Source organism: Theropithecus gelada, chromosome 18 (genome assembly GCF_003255815.1).
Source record: "Theropithecus gelada isolate Dixy chromosome 18, Tgel_1.0, whole genome shotgun sequence".
NCBI classification, from domain to species: Eukaryota; Metazoa; Chordata; class Mammalia; order Primates; family Cercopithecidae; genus Theropithecus; species Theropithecus gelada.
The window spans coordinates 40,862,295-40,882,544 of record NC_037686.1 but is presented as its reverse complement, the minus strand read 5'-3'; the positions used below and the strand labels follow the sequence as shown (position 1 = coordinate 40,882,544).

At 36.7% G+C, this 20,250-nt stretch overlaps 1 protein-coding gene across 1 annotated transcript in view; it reads left to right on the top strand.

The window, feature by feature from the left end:
• Nucleotides 1-20,250, top strand: part of DCC (DCC netrin 1 receptor) — a 1,221,566-nt gene that overhangs the window by 727,443 nt on the left and 473,873 nt on the right. Inside the window, exons 6-7 of the mRNA XM_025365180.1 lie at nucleotides 4,966-5,120; nucleotides 8,000-8,120. Of these exons, the coding sequence (XP_025220965.1) occupies nucleotides 4,966-5,120; nucleotides 8,000-8,120 (276 nt within the window). The remainder of the gene's footprint in view (nucleotides 1-4,965; nucleotides 5,121-7,999; nucleotides 8,121-20,250) is intronic.

The following is a 20,250-nucleotide window of genomic DNA, read 5'->3' as shown; positions in this document are numbered from 1 at the left end:
CAGTGGGGCATGGATCCTTTCTTATTCTCTTATTCTCAAGGTGAGCATGGCCAACCTTGATATTAGACATGTAAGGTCCAGAACTGTAAGATGATAATTTCTGTTGTTTAGACCACTCAGTTTGTGGTACTTTGTTACAGCAGCCTTAGAAAATTGGAATAAATAAATAAATAAATAAATATCCCTCCAAAAAAAAAAAAAAAAACTCTCAATAAATTCGGTATTGATGGAACATATCTCAAAATCATAAGAGCTATTTATGACAAACCCACAGCCAATATCATACTGAATGTGCAAAAACTAGAGAAATTCCCTTTAAAAACTGGCACAAGGCAGGGATGCCCTCTCTCACAACTCCTATTCAACATAGTGTTGGAAGTTCTGGCTAGGGCAATCAGGCAAGAGAAAGAAATCAAGGGTATTCAGTTAGGAAAAGAAGAAGTCAAATTGTCCCTCTTTGCAGATGACATGATTGTATATTTAGAAAACCCCACTGTCTCAGCCCAAAATCTCCTTAAGCTGATAAGCAACTTCAGCAAAGTCTCAGGATACAAAATTAATGTGCAAAAATCACAAGCATTCGTATATACCAGACAAACAGAGAGCCAAATCATGAATGAACTTCCATTCACAATTGCTTCAAAGAGAATAAAATACCTAGGAATCCAACTTACAAGGGATGTAAAGGACCCCTTCAAGGAGAACTACTAACCACTGCTCAGTGAAATAAAAGAGGACATAAACAAATGGAAGAACATATCATGCTCACGGATAGGAAGAATCAATATCGTGAAAATGGCCATAAAGCCCAAGGTAATTTATAGATTCAATGCCATCCCCATCAAGCTACCAATGAGTTTCTTCACAGAATTGGAAAAAACTGCTCTAAAGTTCATATGGAACCAAAAAAGAGCCCGCATCTCCAAGACAATCCTAAGTCAAAAGAACAAAGCTGGAGGCATCACGCCGCCTGACTTCAAACTATACTACAAGGCTACAGTAACCAAAACAGCATGGTACTGGTACCAAAACAGAGATATAGACCAATGGAACAGAACAGAGATCTCAGAAATAATACCACACATCTACAGCCATCTGATCTTTGATAAACCTGAGAAAAACAAGAAATGGGGAAAGGATTCCCTATTTAATAAATGGTGCTGGGAAAATTGGCTAGCCATAAGTAGAAAGCTGAAACTGGATCCTTTCCTTACTCCTTATACGAAAATTAATTCAAGATGGATTAGAGACTTAAATGTTAGACCTAATACCATAAAAACCCTAGAAGAAACCCTAGGTAATACCATTCAGGATATAGGCATGGGCAAGGACTTCATGTCTAAAACACCAAAAGCAACGGCAACAAAACAAAATTGACAAATGGGATGTAATTAAACTAAAGAGCTTCTGCACAGCAAAAGAAACTACCATCAGAGTGAACAGGCAACCTACAGAATGGGAGAAAATTTTTGCAATCTACTCATCAGACAAAGGGCTAATATCCAGAACCTACAAAGAACTCAAAACAAATTTACAAGAAAAAAACAACCCCATCAAAAAGTGGGCAAAGGATATGAACAGACATTTCTCAAAAGAAGACATGCATACAGCCAACAGACACATGAAAAAATGCTCATCATCACTGGCCATCAGAGAAATGCAAATCAAAACCACAATGAGATCCCATCTCACACCAGTTAGAATGGCAATCATTAAAAAGTCAGGAAACAACAGGTGCTGGAGAGGATGTGGAGAAATAGGAACACTTTGACACTGTTGGTGGGATTGTAAACTAGTTCAACCATTATGGAAAACAGTATGGCGATTCCTCAAGGATCTAGAACTAGAAGTACCATGTGACCCAGCCATCCCATTGCTGGGTATATACCCAAAGTATTAAAAATCATTCTACTATAAAGACACATGTACACGCATGTTTATTGCTGCACTATTCACAATAGCAAAGACCTGGAATCAACCCAAATGTCTATCAGTGACTTAGAATCATTTCTGATTCACATTATTGCTATTTGATACTTCAACTCCCCATTTAAGTGAGAAAAGTTATTTTTTCCCTTGAGTGCTGTCTGATATACTGTGAAATTTTAGAGAATCTGAATAGAAATAAAGATATCAAGATAGCCAGAGAAGACAAGGCGTCCAGTGTAATGCTGGAAACCTAAGAAATATCAGAAAATTACAAAACTCAGATTAGAACTCATATACACATTTGTAAACAGGAAATAATTGTTGAGGCATCCCTGTGGCACTTAACAGTATTACAACTATAATTATACGGTTAAATCAGATTATTTTCCCCTTGGTTTATCAGAAATCACTCTATTTTATTAATATAAGAGAAGGTTTTAGGGATTCACTATGTGATCAACTTTGCTTTGTTTAGTTCCATTGAGAGAAAATAAACAGGAAAATGAGTCCTACAAACCGAAGTTGGAGAAACAGTGGATCTGCATGAAACTATTAGAAAACAGCAATCACTTAAACTCAATCATTTGTTCTTTGAGAAATTCTATTATGTAAAGCACACTATTTTTGACATTGAGATTATAGAAAACTACTCTAATTGGAGAATCAGGAAATAACAAAATTGAAAAAAAAGCAAGAGGCTACACACACACACACACACATAAACAGACATACCATATATATTTATGTATTTATATATATTTATATGCAATAATTATGTTTGCTACCAGTGATGTACTCTAATATATTTTTGCATTTATTTATTTATCATGCAATTATGCACTGTTATTTACAAACATTAACTGTTATTATTCTGAATTCTTCAAGTTATAGATGAGGATAGTAACAGGCACTTGTAGTTAGAGAAGGACTTGAGATTTAAACCCAGCCCAATCTGGCTCCATTATTTGGGCTCTTGAAACTTCTCTTTTTTTTCTTCAATATAAATTTGGTGTTCTCTTCTCTCCCTTTCTATTCTCCCTCTATAGTCCTAATCCTTTCTATCCTACTCTCTCTCTCTCTCTCTCTCTGTGTATACATATACATAAATGTATATATTTAAATTTTAGTCTCAACCCAGTCAATTAATTTCAAGTTCTAATGGATGTGACCCAAATTTTGAAAAACTCTAATGTAGGCATAATGATTTCAGAAACACTAAGGATGGATAGATACAGGTAGATTTTATCGCACCAGGAAAGAAGAACTTAAAGGGGGAGGAGGGTTAGAAACGTGTTTTTATTTAATGACTCTAATTGCTTATCACAATTATCTCTGATACTTTAGAAATACTATTGCATTATCCTTCTACCAGAATTTTCAAGTGGCAAAAGAGACAATTGTAGCCAATCAGTTTAGTACATAAGCAGGGAATCAGACTGTCTGCCTTCACAATTTACAAGATGTATAATTTTGGGAAACTTATGTAAACACCTTGTACTTCAATCTCTCCATTAGTAAAATGGAACTAATAGAACCTGCTTCAGGTAGTGGGAGTGAGAATAATCAATATAAAGGGCTTAGGCTAATAAATTGTGCATGGTCAGCTCTCAGTAAATGTTGGGCATTGGGTAGTAAATGAACCCTTGACCAAAGTCTTTGGAAAAACAGATAGCAGAATGAACTGTTCCATATATTCAACTAATATATCTGCTCAGAGGTATTCAAGTATTATTTCTGATATATTTTGGTTTATTGTCAGTGAATTTGGCTAAGGAATCAAAAAAGCCTTATACTAAAAATATCATCAATAATTAATAAATAATTTTAGCCAAGTTGTTTAGTGCTAGAGGTCCAAATATTATTTAGTTACTAATCAGGGAAATAAGGAGAGAGAGATCATTTAGTAGGAAAAATCAGGACTTAAATCCTGGGAGTTTTTACCAGCTCTTTTATTTTTCTGGAAGGCAATGACCATCAAAGATTGAACGTTAACTTTGGTGTCAGGAGAAAGTTTGCTGATGGCTGTTAGAAAGAGCAAAATACAACAGCTACTTAAGCAAAAAATTATCACTCATCACTCATTGAGCATGACAAAAATGACATGAGATTAGAACTCATACACGTTTGTATATGAGTCTACCTTTGATAATGGCTACTAAAAATACGTATCCATTTTCCATGTGAAACAAGATCATGGGTGCTACTTCACTGTGAATTTAATCTGGCTTCTCAGTCAATATGAATATTTAAATCTGAGGTCGCTCTAAGTTTCCCCATGGAAGAGAATAAACATTACTTTTCAAAATTTCTTTCTCCTAGGCAAGGTTTTGAGGGACTAAGATTTAGTGATTCATTAGTAAAGATGTGTTATTTGTAATTTTCATTCAATTGCAAATTTCCATCATAGAATAACTAGTGTTATGATAATTAAGAAATGAAATTAAATTAGTATATCACATACCATGCTGAGAAAAGAATAATACAGTATAGTTAATACACTACAATAGGTAATTGCTAAGACAATAAGAATGTGGCCACAGTAAAGGTGATATAGGCTTTGTGTAGTTCCCTATTACTATAGCCAGTTTCAACAGAAAATGAGTCCATCACATTAACTCAATCCTAATGAAACTAGAATTACAGGACAACTGAGCTTTCTCATCTTATACTCTGGGTTGTCTCAGTTCTACCAACTTCCCTTTCTTTACTTCATGAGAATAGTTTCCAGAGACTTATGTACTTTTCAGCATGTAAGTCAATTGGATACAAAACACATGGGTGTTCAGAATGTTTATTATGTATGTTTTTTTTTTTTTTTTTTCTCAAATAGTGTTTCCTTTTTTCTTTCCTTGTGGCATTTGGGGGAACAAAAGACTTGTTTTATAATAGTTCCTGTATAATAAGCTAAGGGCTTAGGGAATTATTTGAATTACAAATATTTTCTATCCCAGAGCAGTGTTTTAAACTCAGCGAAGACCTCAGCAGCATGCAAGTTCACATCCCCACCCACTCACTTTTTTTTTTCTGTCTTTGCAGTTCCGCCATGGTTTTTAAATCATCCTTCCAACCTCTATGCCTATGAAAGCATGGATATTGAGTTTGAATGTACAGTCTCTGGAAAGCCTGTGCCCACTGTGAATTGGATGAAGAATGGAGATGTGGTCATTCCTAGTGATTATTTTCAGATAGTGGTAATTATTTTGTTTCATATTTGTTTTTTAATCCCATTCATTTCTATTTTTTTTCACTTGTTTTTATTTCCTGAAAAAAAAAATGGTTCCTGTTGGAGATATTTTGTGATGTAAGAAAATTATTCAAATAAAGCAAATTATTTTCTAGACATAAGAATTTTTGAACTGAAAAAGAGTGATCAGAGAGTTCAGCCCCCTGGTTTTACAGACAAGACTTTAAAACATACAAACAAACAAAAATAAACGAAATACAGAGAGCCTAAGAATTTCCGAGTAGCTTCACAGTTTCACTGCTGGTTTATCAAAGAGAGTTTAGAATCTAGTTCTAGATTTAAGCCAAGAATCCCTTACTTCTTTGACTTTTACCCATTTTAATACAGTTTTATAAGATATGTTACTTATGATTATGAAAGTCTTCACTTGGTAAGACAGACGGCTTTTGTCTTCCTGCCCTGCCTCATAGGACCAGCTTATCCTACATGAACAGTTGAGAAGGGCAGTGGTGATGTGGTGATAAGGACAGTGGGTGCTGGTGGCATTGGTGGCTGCAGTGATACAGAGGCCGTGAAGAACCACAGTACACATTGCTTTGTAATTTTGAATACTGGAATGAATTGAAGCTAAGATGAATAACTTTTATAGTTTCCTATAAGGTTGAGTTCATTTTCTATCCCTATTGTGGGAGATAATATGGATAGTGGTACTGTATTCACTGAGTTGTTGCCCTGGTACACAGTGAGTGCTCAATAACTTCCATTATTGTAGATTTTGCTGTTACTGGCTGAATGCTTGTCTCATTTTCAAACGCTCTATGAAAACTCACTTATAGGTATAGGTTAGCACTGGAGGTTCTGACTAGGTATATGAATACATGAGAATGATAAAAAGTTCTTTTCAAATAGCAAAGAAATTGAAGCTTCCCAGCACTTTGGGAGGCTGAGGCGAGCGGATGATGAGGTCAGGAGATCGAGACTATCCTGGCTAACACGGTGAAACCCTGTCTCTACTAAAAATACAAAAAAAATTAGCCGGGCGTGGTGGCAGGCGCCTGTAGTCCCACCTACTTGGGAGGCTGAGGCAGGAGAATGGCGTGAACCCAGGAGGCAGAGCTTGCAGTGAGCCGAGATCTCGCCACTGCACTCCAGCCTGGGCGACAGAGTGAGACTCCGTCTCAAAAAAATTAATTAATTAATTATTTAATTAATTAAATATAAAAAATAAAAGAACTTGCAGCTAAAGAAGAAGGTTTTAGGTCTACTTATGTTTGAGATGCAGACATGACACTTTCAAAGAGCTGTAATCTAAGCCAGATCTCCCGGGCAGAATGAGAATAGAGCATAGTCATCCTATGAGTCCAGACACAAGCTTTCTCCATCATATTGCAATGGACTTTGTTGCAAAGTGCCTCTTCCACAATCAGTCGACTTTCAGAAACTTTCATAGTATCTGTGTGCATGCATGTTGGCCTATTATAAAGGTTCTTAAGGAATAAATCCATAAAGGACATTTTATCACTTTTATCACCACTTATTATTTTTTACTTTTAGTTGCATTTGTTTAATTGGTTAGAAATAGAGTAAGAAAGATAAAATTTTAACTTTTAAATACCAGAGTGATCCATTATTTCCTTTAAAGGCGATGCTATTTCCACTACCGCTGAATTAAAAATGATCTGCCAATGGGCACCTTAAAAAGTGTTGTATATGCCTAAGGGATATGCTACTTACACTTAAAGGACATTTTTCAGTGCCCTTAAGAACACATTGTAAAAGGCAACATTTATTTTTTTCTACATTTTGAATATAATCTTTCTCCCAGCATGACTCATTACAGTCAACCTATTTAAATTCTTCTTTCACAGGTGAAAGAAAATGTAAGGTATTGCTCTATTTGCATTACATTGTGCTTAAAAATATTTCCTCAACAGCTCCAGAAATTTGAAAGCCATTGTCTGTCACACACATAACACTGAGCACACATAGTAAGTTATATGAAAATTCTTAATTAGAAGTTAGCCAGCTTTATCAAAGAATTTTACATCAGCTAGGAATTGACTACAAGACACTAAAAACAATTAAGAATTCCCCATGAGGTAATATTTATCTCTTAATGACTTCAGGGGAGCTAATTTAACACGTTTCACTTACTTAACTAATTCTTACACTAATATTGAAGATAAACTGAGTTAGTATAATTAAATGCTATCTCTGGATCATTTTATCATCCATCCTTGAAAAATATGATGGCTCAATTTCTAAATAAAAGGAGTTAATGTCGCTGTATTTAATCTATAAAGGTGAAACATTTCAGCCATACAACAAGAACCACATGGGTGTAAAATATCCACCATATTCCCCTCTCCAAACCCCAAAAGGGTATATGTCAAAGCCATTACAATTTTTAAAGAATTTTTAGACATTTTTCTGGGCAAACACTTCCAGAAAATATCCAACTTTGATTTGTTCTCTATTTATAGCCTTCTTTTTTTCCCTCAGCAGCTACTAAACCTGAACTTCCTTCAATAACAAATAAAAGAGTGAGATTTCTTTTTCATGCTAATCTTTGTTTCTTCTATACCTAAAAAAGACTTGTCTGTTGACTGCTCATTTAGGAATTGAGGATGATGCGTATTTTTGTCAGCATATTTTTTTAATGTAGCTCTTGGTTAAACTGATGCCTGTGAATTCAGAAAAGAAAATTGGGAATGTGTGACGTTACCCAGGTGGCATAGGGCATGTCTGCAAAGCTGAGACACCTCAGGGCCTCTCCTCTTGTTTCTTCTGTGGTGTTTTATTAAACTTTGGTCTCATCTAAGGTCATTTTGTCACCTTGAGTTTTTTGCTTTCTAAAATATTTCACCTGCTTTTTCTTTTCCCTAGGGAGGAAGCAACTTACGGATACTTGGGGTGGTGAAGTCAGACGAAGGCTTTTATCAATGTGTGGCTGAAAATGAGGCTGGAAATGCCCAGACCAGTGCACAGCTCATTGTTCCTAAGCCTGGTAAGACGATGGGAACTTTGCTTTGGTACCTGGAATGAAAATTATGCATAGTCTGTTTATAAAATCCATATTGTTTTCCCTACCCCTCAAAGGCAATATGGCAATATGAAATTATTTAATTAATTAAGGTGTATAATTGTGTATTGATGACATATTCCTTCTAGAAAATCATGTGCATATGTATATGTGTATATAAAATCTCCAATGAGATACAGTCATCATGAATAATAGGGCCTCTGGTTTTCAAGGCAATAACCACTAAATCATTACCTTCTCCCTCTTTTATGGTCTGCCTTTCTTCCCAGCATTCCATTTAAATATAAAAGATATAATATATACCTTGCATATATGTTATGTGTATATTTTAGTTATATATGTGAATATATACATACACACATCTATAAATACATATACATAAGGGCTATACATATTTTCTTATATGTAATCTTGAATCAATGATTATTATATAATCTTGAATCAATGGAAGTTGGCAGAAAAATAGATATAACCACTTGAAAGTAAGGCCCTCTTTCTCTTATCTTCTTTTAATTAGTGTATTAGTCTGTTCTCGTACTGCTGTAGAGAAATATCTGATACTGGGTAATTTATAAAGAGAAGAGGTTTAATTGGCTCATGGTTCTGCAGGCTGTATAGGAAGCATGATGCTGGCCATCTGCTGGGCTTCTGGGGAGGCCTCAGGAAACTTTAGATCAAGGCAGAAGGTGAAGGGGAAGCAAGCGCATCTTATGTGGCTGGTGCAGGAGAAAGGTGTGTGTGGGGGAAGTGCTACATACTTTTAAGCAACCAGATCTCATGAGAACTCAGTCACTATCAGGAGAACAGTACCAGCAGGAAAATCTGCCCCTGTGATCTAATTACCCCCTCATCAGGCCCCACCTCCAACACTGGGGATTACAATTTGACATGAGATTTCGGTGGGGACACAGATTCAGACCATATCAGGTAGATCTTGAAAAATTACACTTTTTAATTATAATTATAAAAAGTGTCATTTTGTTTTATAGTCCTTTGGAAGTTTAATATAGTGCTGAATTATAGAATTCTAGAATAATTCTGGGCACAGTGGCTCATGCCTATAATTCCAGCTCTTTGGGACCAGGAATTTGAGACCAATATGGACAACATGGCAAGACTTTGTCTGTACTGAAAATTAAAAATAAATAAATAAATAAAAACTAGCTGGGCATGGTGGCAGCCACCTGTAGCCCAGCTACTTGGGAGGCTGAAGCAGGACAATCGTTTGAGCCCAGGGTGTTGAAGCTGTAGTGAGCTATGATCACACTACTGCACTACAACCTGGGCAACAGAGCAAGACTCTGTCTCCAAAAACAAAACAAAACAAAAACTAGAATAAACTGATATTAGACCCATTATGTAACAGCTCTAAAACAACACAATTTCTTGGGAGGAGAGACAAAAATAAAAGCAAAAGAACCATCCTGCTGCTCTGAAATGATTAACACTAAAGAAGGTTAAAACAGGGACAAGACAGTTGTTTATGCACATCCAAATACTTCCAAATATTAATATCTCCCATAAAAATTATCTGTCATGTTACATATATTTCAACTCTTTTGGACCAATTTCCTTCCTTTTGACATGGCTCACTTTTGTGTTAATCTTTTCCTGAAGTAAGTTTAATAGAAAGTAGGAAAAACATATAAGACATAGTCTTTCTTTGGCTTTTATCATTTAAAATATGCCTATGAAGTCTTTATATTTTATGCACCCCAGCCAGTTATCTGAAGATTCATAGCAATGCTCACAAGGATGACTTTCTCCTTTTCCCTTGATTGAAATAAAAATAAAAGAACTATAGAGCAACAATGCCAAATGAGTAAAGAAGCCAAAGGAACTATGTAGGAATTAAAAGGGGGCAATTAACTCTTGCTCGAGATATGAGTTTCTCTGATGGACTTCTTTTCCCTCCATCTGATGTGCTTACATGTCAGTGTAGCTTCATTTGTGTGACTAAGTATATTATTTTCTGCTGAACTAGTAATGGATGAGTAGGAGAAAAGGAATCTTTAAAATCAGGGTCTCTAATGTGAGTCACACTTTAAAAACTGTACCATATCGTTAGTAACAAAAGTATGGATGCCTTTAAGCTGATACTGGCTGCTACACAAGTCACAGAACAAGAGAATTGTAGATAAGTTTGATTTTTCAGCTAAGGCCACAAAGCTGAGGACAGTGTGATATATGTGATTTCATATTTCTAAAGGAGGTGTAAGATGTATCCTCTTATCACTTGGCACTGACCAAAGAAGCCCAGTGAGCATCCCTGCAACTACTCACAGGGAGGGAGCATTCTTCGAAGTGCTAGAATTCATAGGATGAGAGGTTGTCATGGTATTTTCTCTCCTGTACAAGCCAAGTTATACAGACTCCAAGAAAACCTTTTAGGCAGAGTGTGTGTGTGTGTTGCTGGGGGCTAATTGCAAAAATGGGAAATGGGCAACTTTATTCTGCTGTTTCATGGTCTATACAAACCTGCCCCCAATGTCTGAGGAAGCTGAGAGACCAAAGAAAAAGGCTGACAAATTCAGTTTCTTAGAAATATTTAATAAGACTTATGAACAGGAGCCATATTTGTGTCTCTGGCAGTGCTGAGACAACGTGGTGGATCCCCATGCCACTAGCCCCCAGACCCAGGGCTTATATACCATAGGGGAGAGGTGGCTTAGAAGGGAAGTGTGAGATGATGGAAGTACAGTTACACCAAAGTTTTCTGACCTAATGGCAGGATTTATGGTAAGTACCTGCTGTTACACAAGGAACAATAGATAAACAGGAAATCTTATAGGCTTCCCAGAAGAGGGGTTAATCAGAAGCCAACAAACATGGTGGATTAGCTTCCAAGATGGAGTAGCTTTAGCCTCCACACTGGCTGGAAACCACCTGGAGCTGTCCACAATGCAGGGAAGAGAAAGGAGAGGACAACATTGGGAAGGAGCTCTATTTCCACCCTTGAGAAGAACAAGGGTGTCAGTTCTACTTGAAGAAGGCAAGGCTGCAGGTTTCTTGAAAGGACTTTGCCCAAGAGGTCCTGTCTGCTGAGGCTGTCCCAACCAAGACACTAGAGTGATGCTGCCTGGATGGAGCTGAGCTAGGAGGGTGGTGCAGGTCAGCCAGAGAGTGCTTTGCCAACTCCAGCAGGGGTCCAGTGACTGCATTTCTAAGGTGGGAATTTTCTTAAGAACTCACAGAACTGCTCCACAAAAAAAAGAAGCATGCAGAAACCTCCCATGAGTGTGGACTTTTGAAAGGGCAAGCTGAGAAAAGCAGTCTTTGTCTCTTTATTCCAAATTCATCCTCCCCTCTCTGACCCTGAGGAAGCCCTACATAGAAGGCAGAAGCGAACTGAGAGACTGAAACACAGATGATAGGCAGTCCTACTGCCCCCTTCCCTATTTACAATCTATGTCTGCTTGGAGAGATGGAAAGAAATTTTAAACTATTAGGTGAATGTTTTGATTTAGATCTCACTGAGGTGTTTGTGTGTTGTGGGGTGGGGGGTTCTGTTTGTTTTGTTTTCAAATACCTAAAGATAAAGCTTTTTAAAAAAATTTATTTTTATTTATTTATTTATTTATTTATTTATTTATTTATTTAGGCAGAGTCTCACTCTGTGGCCCAGGCTGGAGTGCAATGGCACAATCCCAGCTCACTGCAACCTTGGCCTCCCAGGTTCAAGTGATTCTTCTCTCTCAGCCTCCCAAGTAGCTGGGATTACAGGTTCCCACCATCAAGCCCAGCTATTTTTTTTTTTTTCAATAGAGACAGCATGTCACCAGGTTAGCCAGGCTAGTCTCGAACTCCTGACCTCAGGCGGTCCACCTGCCTCGGCCTCCCAAAGTGCTGGGATTACAGGCATGAGCCACCACGCCCGGCCAATAAGGCTTTTTAAATACTTACCTCACCCCAGGACCAGAGGATGGACCCAAGTTACAATCAGGGTTGGGAGGACAGAGCTGACAGTGTGTGTTTGAAGATGGATTACAGCAGAAAAATAGAAAGCTATTTCCTTCTAATTTCCAATAGTTCAGCTTATTCAATCAACCTGTTATAGATGTTCAATTTCACTTATAACAGGAACTCTACAGGAGGCCTTTAATTCATGGTATCTTGCATTCCACTTGGGCCTGATTTGTTTAGGTCTATGTGACCATAAAGTGTCAAGGCTCCCTTCAGCAGAAATGGCATTTAACTCCTCACTAGAGCCCAGGAAAATCTCGATAATTCATTTATTTTCCATCTAGATGGTAGAGTGTTGTCAGTGGCTTCTACACTCTTGGTCATTGTTTATTGTATTTGGCATTGGATTCAAAAGAAAGTAAAAGAAAATGAAGATAAAAATCTGAAAGTGTGGTAGGACACCGTTGTGACTGTCTTACATTTCCCTCTTACACATGATGGATTGCATTTTCCTGGCTATTTAATCAGGTCTTCAAAGAATGCCACTCCAATTCCTCAGAGATGCAGCACAGGCCGTGTGCACAGATGGTAGAGAGACCAGCTATAAATATAAATTAAGCAATGAGGCTGACCATGGTGGGAAGAACATAGCCCTCTCTGTTTAAGTTTCGACAATAAATGGTCACCATATATTTTGAAGTACATTGTGGGCCTGCATTACCCAGCTGTTCAGCTTTAGCCTGTCCACAGGCTTGTGGCTGAGAGTTACTCTTGGCAACCATAACAATCTGCTTCTCATTGAAGTACAGACAATGACCTATTTGAGCCAGTGTCTGTAGTTGTTGGATATTTACATAAGCCTAATGAAGTTTCAACATAGTCTTTTACATATAGTTACCTATTCCCTCTTTAGCAATTAGTGACTTAGGAAATAAAATGAACATAGTCTGCTAAATTAAATTGAGTTAATGACTTGTTTTTCTCTCCAAAAAATGCTAGGGAAAATTATTTGAAATGTACGCATTTTCAAATGTGAAATATATACATGGTTTCCTCTAGATAAAGATCAAGATAAAAATCAAGGAGATCAATGGCGTTTTAAAAAATCATTATAGGAGGTTCTATCAATAATGGTACATAAGTAACATAACGCCATATACACAGTCCTATCTATTTATGCAATTATTTATTTTCTGTCTCTCTCTATAGAACATGCACACACACATGCACAAATAGAGGATGGCTTCCTGCACACATGACACTTTGCACATATTACATTAAAAATATGGGGCCATATTGTATAAGCAGCGGTAATGGCAAGTTAATTCAGTTTAGTTGATTTATATGATGTGTATTGTCTATTAATCTCTCATTAGATCTGGGGACAGAGTTTTATTGTTGTTTGTTTTAATTTTTGAGGGGGAGGGCAGCATGATGGCTAAGAAGTCTCCTTTCTAAATAAGATATTATTGCTGCAAGTATACTATTCAGTGAATAGTCTAGCAAAAATGTGTTAAGAGTCAATGTGTTAGGGCTGGGTGCGATGGCTCATGCCTGTAATCCCAGCTCTTTGGGAGGACGAGGTGGGCAGCTCACCTGAGTCAGGAGTTTGAGACCAGCCTGGCTAACGTGGCGAAACCCCGTCTCTACTAAAAATACAGAATTAATTGGGCATGGTGGCACATGCCTGTAATCCCAGCTACTTGGGAGGCTGAGGCAGGAGAATTAGTTGAACCTGGGAGACAGAGATTACAGTGAGCCAGGATCAAACTACTGCACTCCAGCCTGGGCAGCAGAGCGAGACTCCATCTCAAGAGAGAGAGAGAGAGAGAAAAAAAAAAAAAAAAGAGTCAATGTATTAGGTGTTACAAGAATAAGAAGTTTCAGTAGCCAGAGTTGCGAACAGGTAAGCAATAAGTTAAGATCCCATTGGCATACTGGATGGTGATAAATCAATTACTCCCATGTCACCATCCAGTAAATTGTAGTGCAAGTAGGTAGTAATTAAATTAAGGACACTATTTGGTAGCCTAGAAGTTAGCAATTGTCTGGAGCTGGGGAGCAGGAGATGGGGAGCAAGGCAGGAACAAATAATAAGATGAATTTAATATGTTAGTTACCTCTGAGTTTCTTATCGTGGTTCTAGCTGTTGTGTGGCATTCCGTTTTCTGACAGTGTCGGCAGTGGAAAGTTGTTGCAAGTAACTGACTGCTAAGCAGGGAAGTGGAGGGCCATGGAACTGGGAATGCACCTACAATAGGGGCATATATAGCCTGGGATGTGTTTAATATAGTGGCATAAATGAGTGAAGACCGAATAAAGTTGCCATGGGAAGAAATAATGTATTCATTATATTCTACCATGCACAAAAAGGCTGTAGGAAAAATCCATATAATCATAACAATAATAAATGCTATTATAGATATTTCCCAAAATGTAGATTTGCTTGGGCAAGATGTAGAGTCTGTGTCTCAGTTAATATTGCATATTTGGCTGTGTGGTAGAATAGACAGAGCATAGAATTTGGAGTCAATTTAAGTAGAAATCACAGCTCTATCACATATTAGCTGTGTGACATTAGGCCAGACACTTAATTCTAAGCCTCAATATTATATCCTGCAAAATGTAGATAGTACTATCTATGCCATCAGTTTGATGGGAGAATTAAATCAGAATAATGTAAGCAAGACACATATCACATCTACCACATAGTAACTGCTCAGTAAATGTAATCTGCACATTTGATCTTCTTTCATCTAAGATATATGCCTACTTTTACGCAAGCATGGTTTCTTTTATTCATTCATTTGTCAAATATTTTTGTAGGCCTACTCTCTGCTAAATACTCTGTTAACTATTGGGGAAGTAAATTGAAAATAAAAAAAGAGATACATTTCCCACTTTAAAAAAAATCACATTTTTATTGGAAGAGGAAGACAAATTAAAAAATAAATAAATGTTAATTTTATTTTTTCCCTCTAACATTGGTTAAAAAAAATAGTTCCACTGTAGTAGGGGAAATATATTGGTTAGACATTTAGAAAAATGAGAAGCATTATCAATTATCTGTCCTCCCCTGGAAAAGGTTACTGATTACAAATGATATTGAATTTAAAACATTTTATTAAGGCAGTATATCATATAGCTTGGAATTCACAAGGGTCAATCATGAACATCAAGGCATAAAACCAGAAGTATTTTATATCTGTTTTCATGAGTTGTTCCTTATAAGTATGAGAAGAATACCTAGAAATCCAAATGGACAAAAGGGAATATAGTAATAAAATTGTATATATATTATAATATAATTACATTATAATTATAGTGTTTCCTACTACATGTTGATTCTGATAAAGTAACTTTACTGGGATTCATTGTGAAACAATGAACATTGAATAATTAGTTCAATTATTAAGATCTGTTGGAATTTATTTTTTCAGTGTAATAGCACCTAAGAAACTACATATGAGTGATTGAATCTAAAGGGCTGTACTTCTTACTTTGATATTAGTTGCTGTTGGAGAAATAAGATAAACTTTGTCTCTTAGTATGAGAAAAGTTACTATGATTTAAATGCCTAATTGTGTTTAGTGTAGGATCAAATTGTTCCTGGAGTTCTGTAACTAATTTAGAAGAGCCAATTCCATGTGCCATACTACAATGTTAATGGAACCAAGCAGGTAAATGGGTCCTTACAGTTTTCTCACACAAACAGAGATGCTCGTTAACACTACAGAATTTCTCTTTAAAGTTCCATCATTGGTACAAATGCATAAAAGTGCAACTTAATATTTTTGAAACATATTGCAGTGATATTATAGTTCATAAGCTTCCCTGGAACATTTTCCTTTATAAGCCTTGGTAATTAATTGTAGCTAAGAAGATACAGAGCCAAGGTTTTTCAAAGTGGCTGTGTTAACTTCAGCGTATCTGACCATAAATTTATTCAATAAATTGTAAAATTATTTTGGCTTCTGAAGTTAAAAATAAGAGGAAAGTAATGTTTTTTTTTTTTTTTTAATTTTCTACTTCAAAGTCTCCCTCCCATTAGATAAGTGTTGACACCCATGCTAACATTTTCCCTGAGTGAGTCATTGATAGTCTAAGTTTGGCATAAAGCAGTCATTTGATCTTTGACCATATAATACTCACCTAGTGTATGAGATATGTCCACATCTCGTTTCTGCACTCTTATCCAGTTTACTTGTAGAGATTCAAAAATGTATTGGAATATAGTGTATATTTATGAAGAGATTCTTAGGCAATATTGCCTAATCTTTCCAACTCTCTATTTCTTTAGCTGTAAAATTCAGTAGATAATTCTCTCAAAGATTTAGTGCAATAAATGTATGTAAAAGGGATTTGTGGGCTGTAAATTGCCACACAAATGTTAGCTATTATGAAGTCTTTTGTTGGTTTTGTTTAGTCTCAAGAAAAATAACAGGCATTTATTGGGAAGGATAAAATGATAGCTTTCTTCTAGTATATTTTTCTACCCTACGAGAAAATAATTAGTAAACACATATTTTAATGACAATGTCCATTCAAAATTTAGGTTTTTAGCTTAGTGGATAAGGTTAAGGGAAAAGTCCTGTTTCAAAATGACTGCTAGTAGAAAGATTTGTAGCACGGTTTGCAGTATCAGTTTAATAATGACTTGCTCATGCCAGTTTTATGTAGGCAGAGGTTTCTCAGCAAATAAAGCCTTGTCATTCACCTTGTCCTTCATTCAGCATGTGCTTCAGGTAGGAAACCAGCTCAGTGCTAATCAAGAGGATATGGCTGTATGGCAGACTTTGAAATTAGAAATGAATTCTACAGTAATATGAATGTACTGAGACCAGTGATAACTATAAATCCATACAATATGGAAAACTTGATAGATTCATAAATATTGATCACATCATACTTCAGTGGTAAATATACCAAAGAGTGTTATCCCATATCTTTATTTTTAGCTCTCTATAGTAGAAAAAGCGGAAGAGAAGAATGCTGATTTTTATATTGAATCCAAATGATTTTGACTTTGAACTTGCTATATTTTTATCTTTCACCTGTATATCACCATTTGCTGAAAGATGTGTGAGTGCACACAAAACACACATACATATAGATTATATATTATGTAGATGCTGTGCATGTGTGTATACACAGAAAGAGATATATATTCCTTCTGATTAGAGAAGTCTTATTTCCTGGGGAAAAGAAGAAGGTTAATGAGATGAACTATAACCCCCATCAGTGCACCTGCAACTGATTTCAAGGCGGTTGCAATTGGTACTATTTCCCTCCCGCTACCCACTATAAATTCCTCTTACCTTCAGCTAGCATCTCTGCTAGTTTCTGTGGCTTACCTGGTAGGTAGACCCAAACTCCTGTCCCTTTATTGGTCATATATACTGTACTAGTCAATACGTCATCAAAATTGGGGAAGGGAGTATCAAGAGGTACTCCAGTAGATTGTCAGAATGCCAATCATATTTTCCCTCTTTCCCAACTCCTCTTAATGACCTGGGTAATTATTTTTGCTAGGATAGTATCTTGCCTTGCCTGCTGGTATTTTGGCACCAGAAGTCTGATACGACAAGGCAGCAGCAATAGCTCAAATTTCAATGATAGAAGCATTCCTCCTTTTTGAATTAGGACTTCTAAGTCTACAAGCCGAGTCATAGGGGTGGTAAACACAGATTCTTCAAATGGGTCACTGGAGTCATGGTAAGCAGTTCTCTGCCTACTTCAATCTCTTGTGTTTGTTTAGTCTACCTATTGAGGACATGGTACCATATACTGGCCATTGATCTAGACATACTGGACCCTAGAAGAAGGTATTCCTTTTGCTTAGGGTATGATCTCCAGCCTGGCTCCTTAATTGCACCTCTGAAGACTTTACTTTGGCTATATCAAGTCAGCAGCTATTGTTGATATGTGATCCCATGGCAATACATTTATGCCTATCCCTCTTTTTCTATAGAGTAAGTTATTTGATCATTGTCAATATAATGAGGGATTACTTGGTCTCAAATACTTTGAGTTCTGAGATAGTGGTGCAGGTAGAAGCCCTGAGAATAGGAAAAGCAACACATTCCCAAAGTATGTTTTTATTTAAGTCAAGATGAATTTCCAACCTTTCCAGAGTAGAAGAAGTGCAAGTAAACATGTCACCCAGAGGCTGGTTGGTTTTCTTAAGGAACAGTGATTTATTGGGAGCTTAGCATTTGTCTCTGTTGCTAGGAGATTGGGCATACAGCAGTGGTGGCAGCTTCTGGTGAGTAGCAGCAATCGTGTAGGATTAGAGCCTATGCCAGTGAGCAGTGCATAGGTTCCATTCCTGCCTCTGTAGCCTTATCATTCGTGCACCTTTATGCTACCATTGGAGGCTGGCTGATGTCAACTGGCTGAATTGTTACATCTACATAATTACTTAGTGACTCTTCCATCAATTATACAATCTGGTGTTTACAGGGGATTTGAAGTTTTTTTTTTGTTTGTTTTAACTTGGTGTTCACTCCTGTGGGCCTATCCACATGCCCTTTTCCCAAACCTTTTTGCTTCTGATCTTTCCATCACTGGCCAATCAGCCAAGCTGTTTGACCTTGTTCATAAGTCTATAAGTCTATATATGCAGTCCTACCTTGAGCCTTTTGTATTTTCATATAAAGTAGGTGATGTGGTGTACTCAACATTCTACCTTGGGAAAGTTCTCTTTATCACTTTCTTTTGGAGCTATCCTTCACTGAGCTTCACCCCATCCAATTTGGGGTGTACCCACATACCCACAGACCAAGCTGACCACCTGGTCATAAGTGTGAGCTGAAGGGGAAGATAGTTGTACAATAGTGATTGAAAACATGGAGGTCTGGGCCCCTGCTGTTATGTCCTCTGGTCCCGTTTTTCCCTGATGCCAAATGCAATTCATCCCATGAACTGATGATGGTTCTGTCTGACTTTATAACTAGGTGCATCTCAGAGAACCCAGCTCATGATGAGCAGTTCTGGTCAGTGGACTCTCCGATGGTTATTTTTTTCTTACTTTGTGAGTAAGGAAACTACTGCACAGAAAAGTTAACTAACTTGTCCAAGATCACACAGCTAGCAAAACGTCTGACTTTTCAGCCTACTTTCTCAGCCATTATGTTATAATGAGTCTGTCTACTCAGGCTTTGTCCACACATGGAGGCTTCTCAGAAAAATGGGTGATATTTCAGATTTATTTGAGTCTAATCAGACTAGTTTTAGAATTACTAATAAAGGTTAAAGGCTGGAAATTAATTTTAAAAGTCTAGGATTCTGCCACTCAAATGATCTCTGTTCAACTTTCAAATATGCTAGAGCCCATTGCTAAGTGTGGGTTAAATGTGTGAACTGTTTTGAGTCTTAAAGGTGAATATCACATAATTCTTGCTATCCAGAAATCCATAGTTTAACAAAGAGTAAATTCAATATAACTAATCTTAATTATCAAATGCAATTAAAGCATAGTGATTTGCAATGCTATACTAATTATTCAATGTTTATTGAATACCCAGAAATATATAAAGAATCATAAATTAGGGTGTTGTGATATGCACCTGCAGTCCCAGCTACTTGAGAGATTGAGATGGGAGGAGCACTTGATCCCAGAAGATTGAGACTGCAGTGAAATATGATGAGGTCACTGCACTCCAGCCTGGGCAACAGAGCAAGACCCTATCTTATAAGTAAGTAAGTAAGTAAATAAATAAATTTTACCTAGATACTGATTTTTTAACAAAGAAATTAGAGATGTTAGATACAATTCAAAGAAATTTTAAGTCCTTAAAGTTAGTGTTATTACTCCTCAAACATAACACAGCCAGTGACTGACATACTATTTTTTGGTTTTGACCCTATCTTACAAGGATGATAGTATCATTTGTCACGCAAAATGACAAAGCTTCTATTGTATTGAAAAGCTCTTGTACTTACTGTTCTATTTGGTTTAAGTGAAAAGCTCTAGGTTACAATCTAGGTTAAAAAAAGAGATTTTTTTTTTTTTCATTTAAAGTATCTATTGAGAGTTCTTTAGCTTATAATATAGTTCCATCAAACCATAATTAATCAGCCTAAATAGTACACACAATACACAGCTGTCTTTGTTACTTTGTGTTGACAAATATATACCAAGAATCTATAGGTGACCCTAACTTTACGTGAAACATTGACAAAAGATATT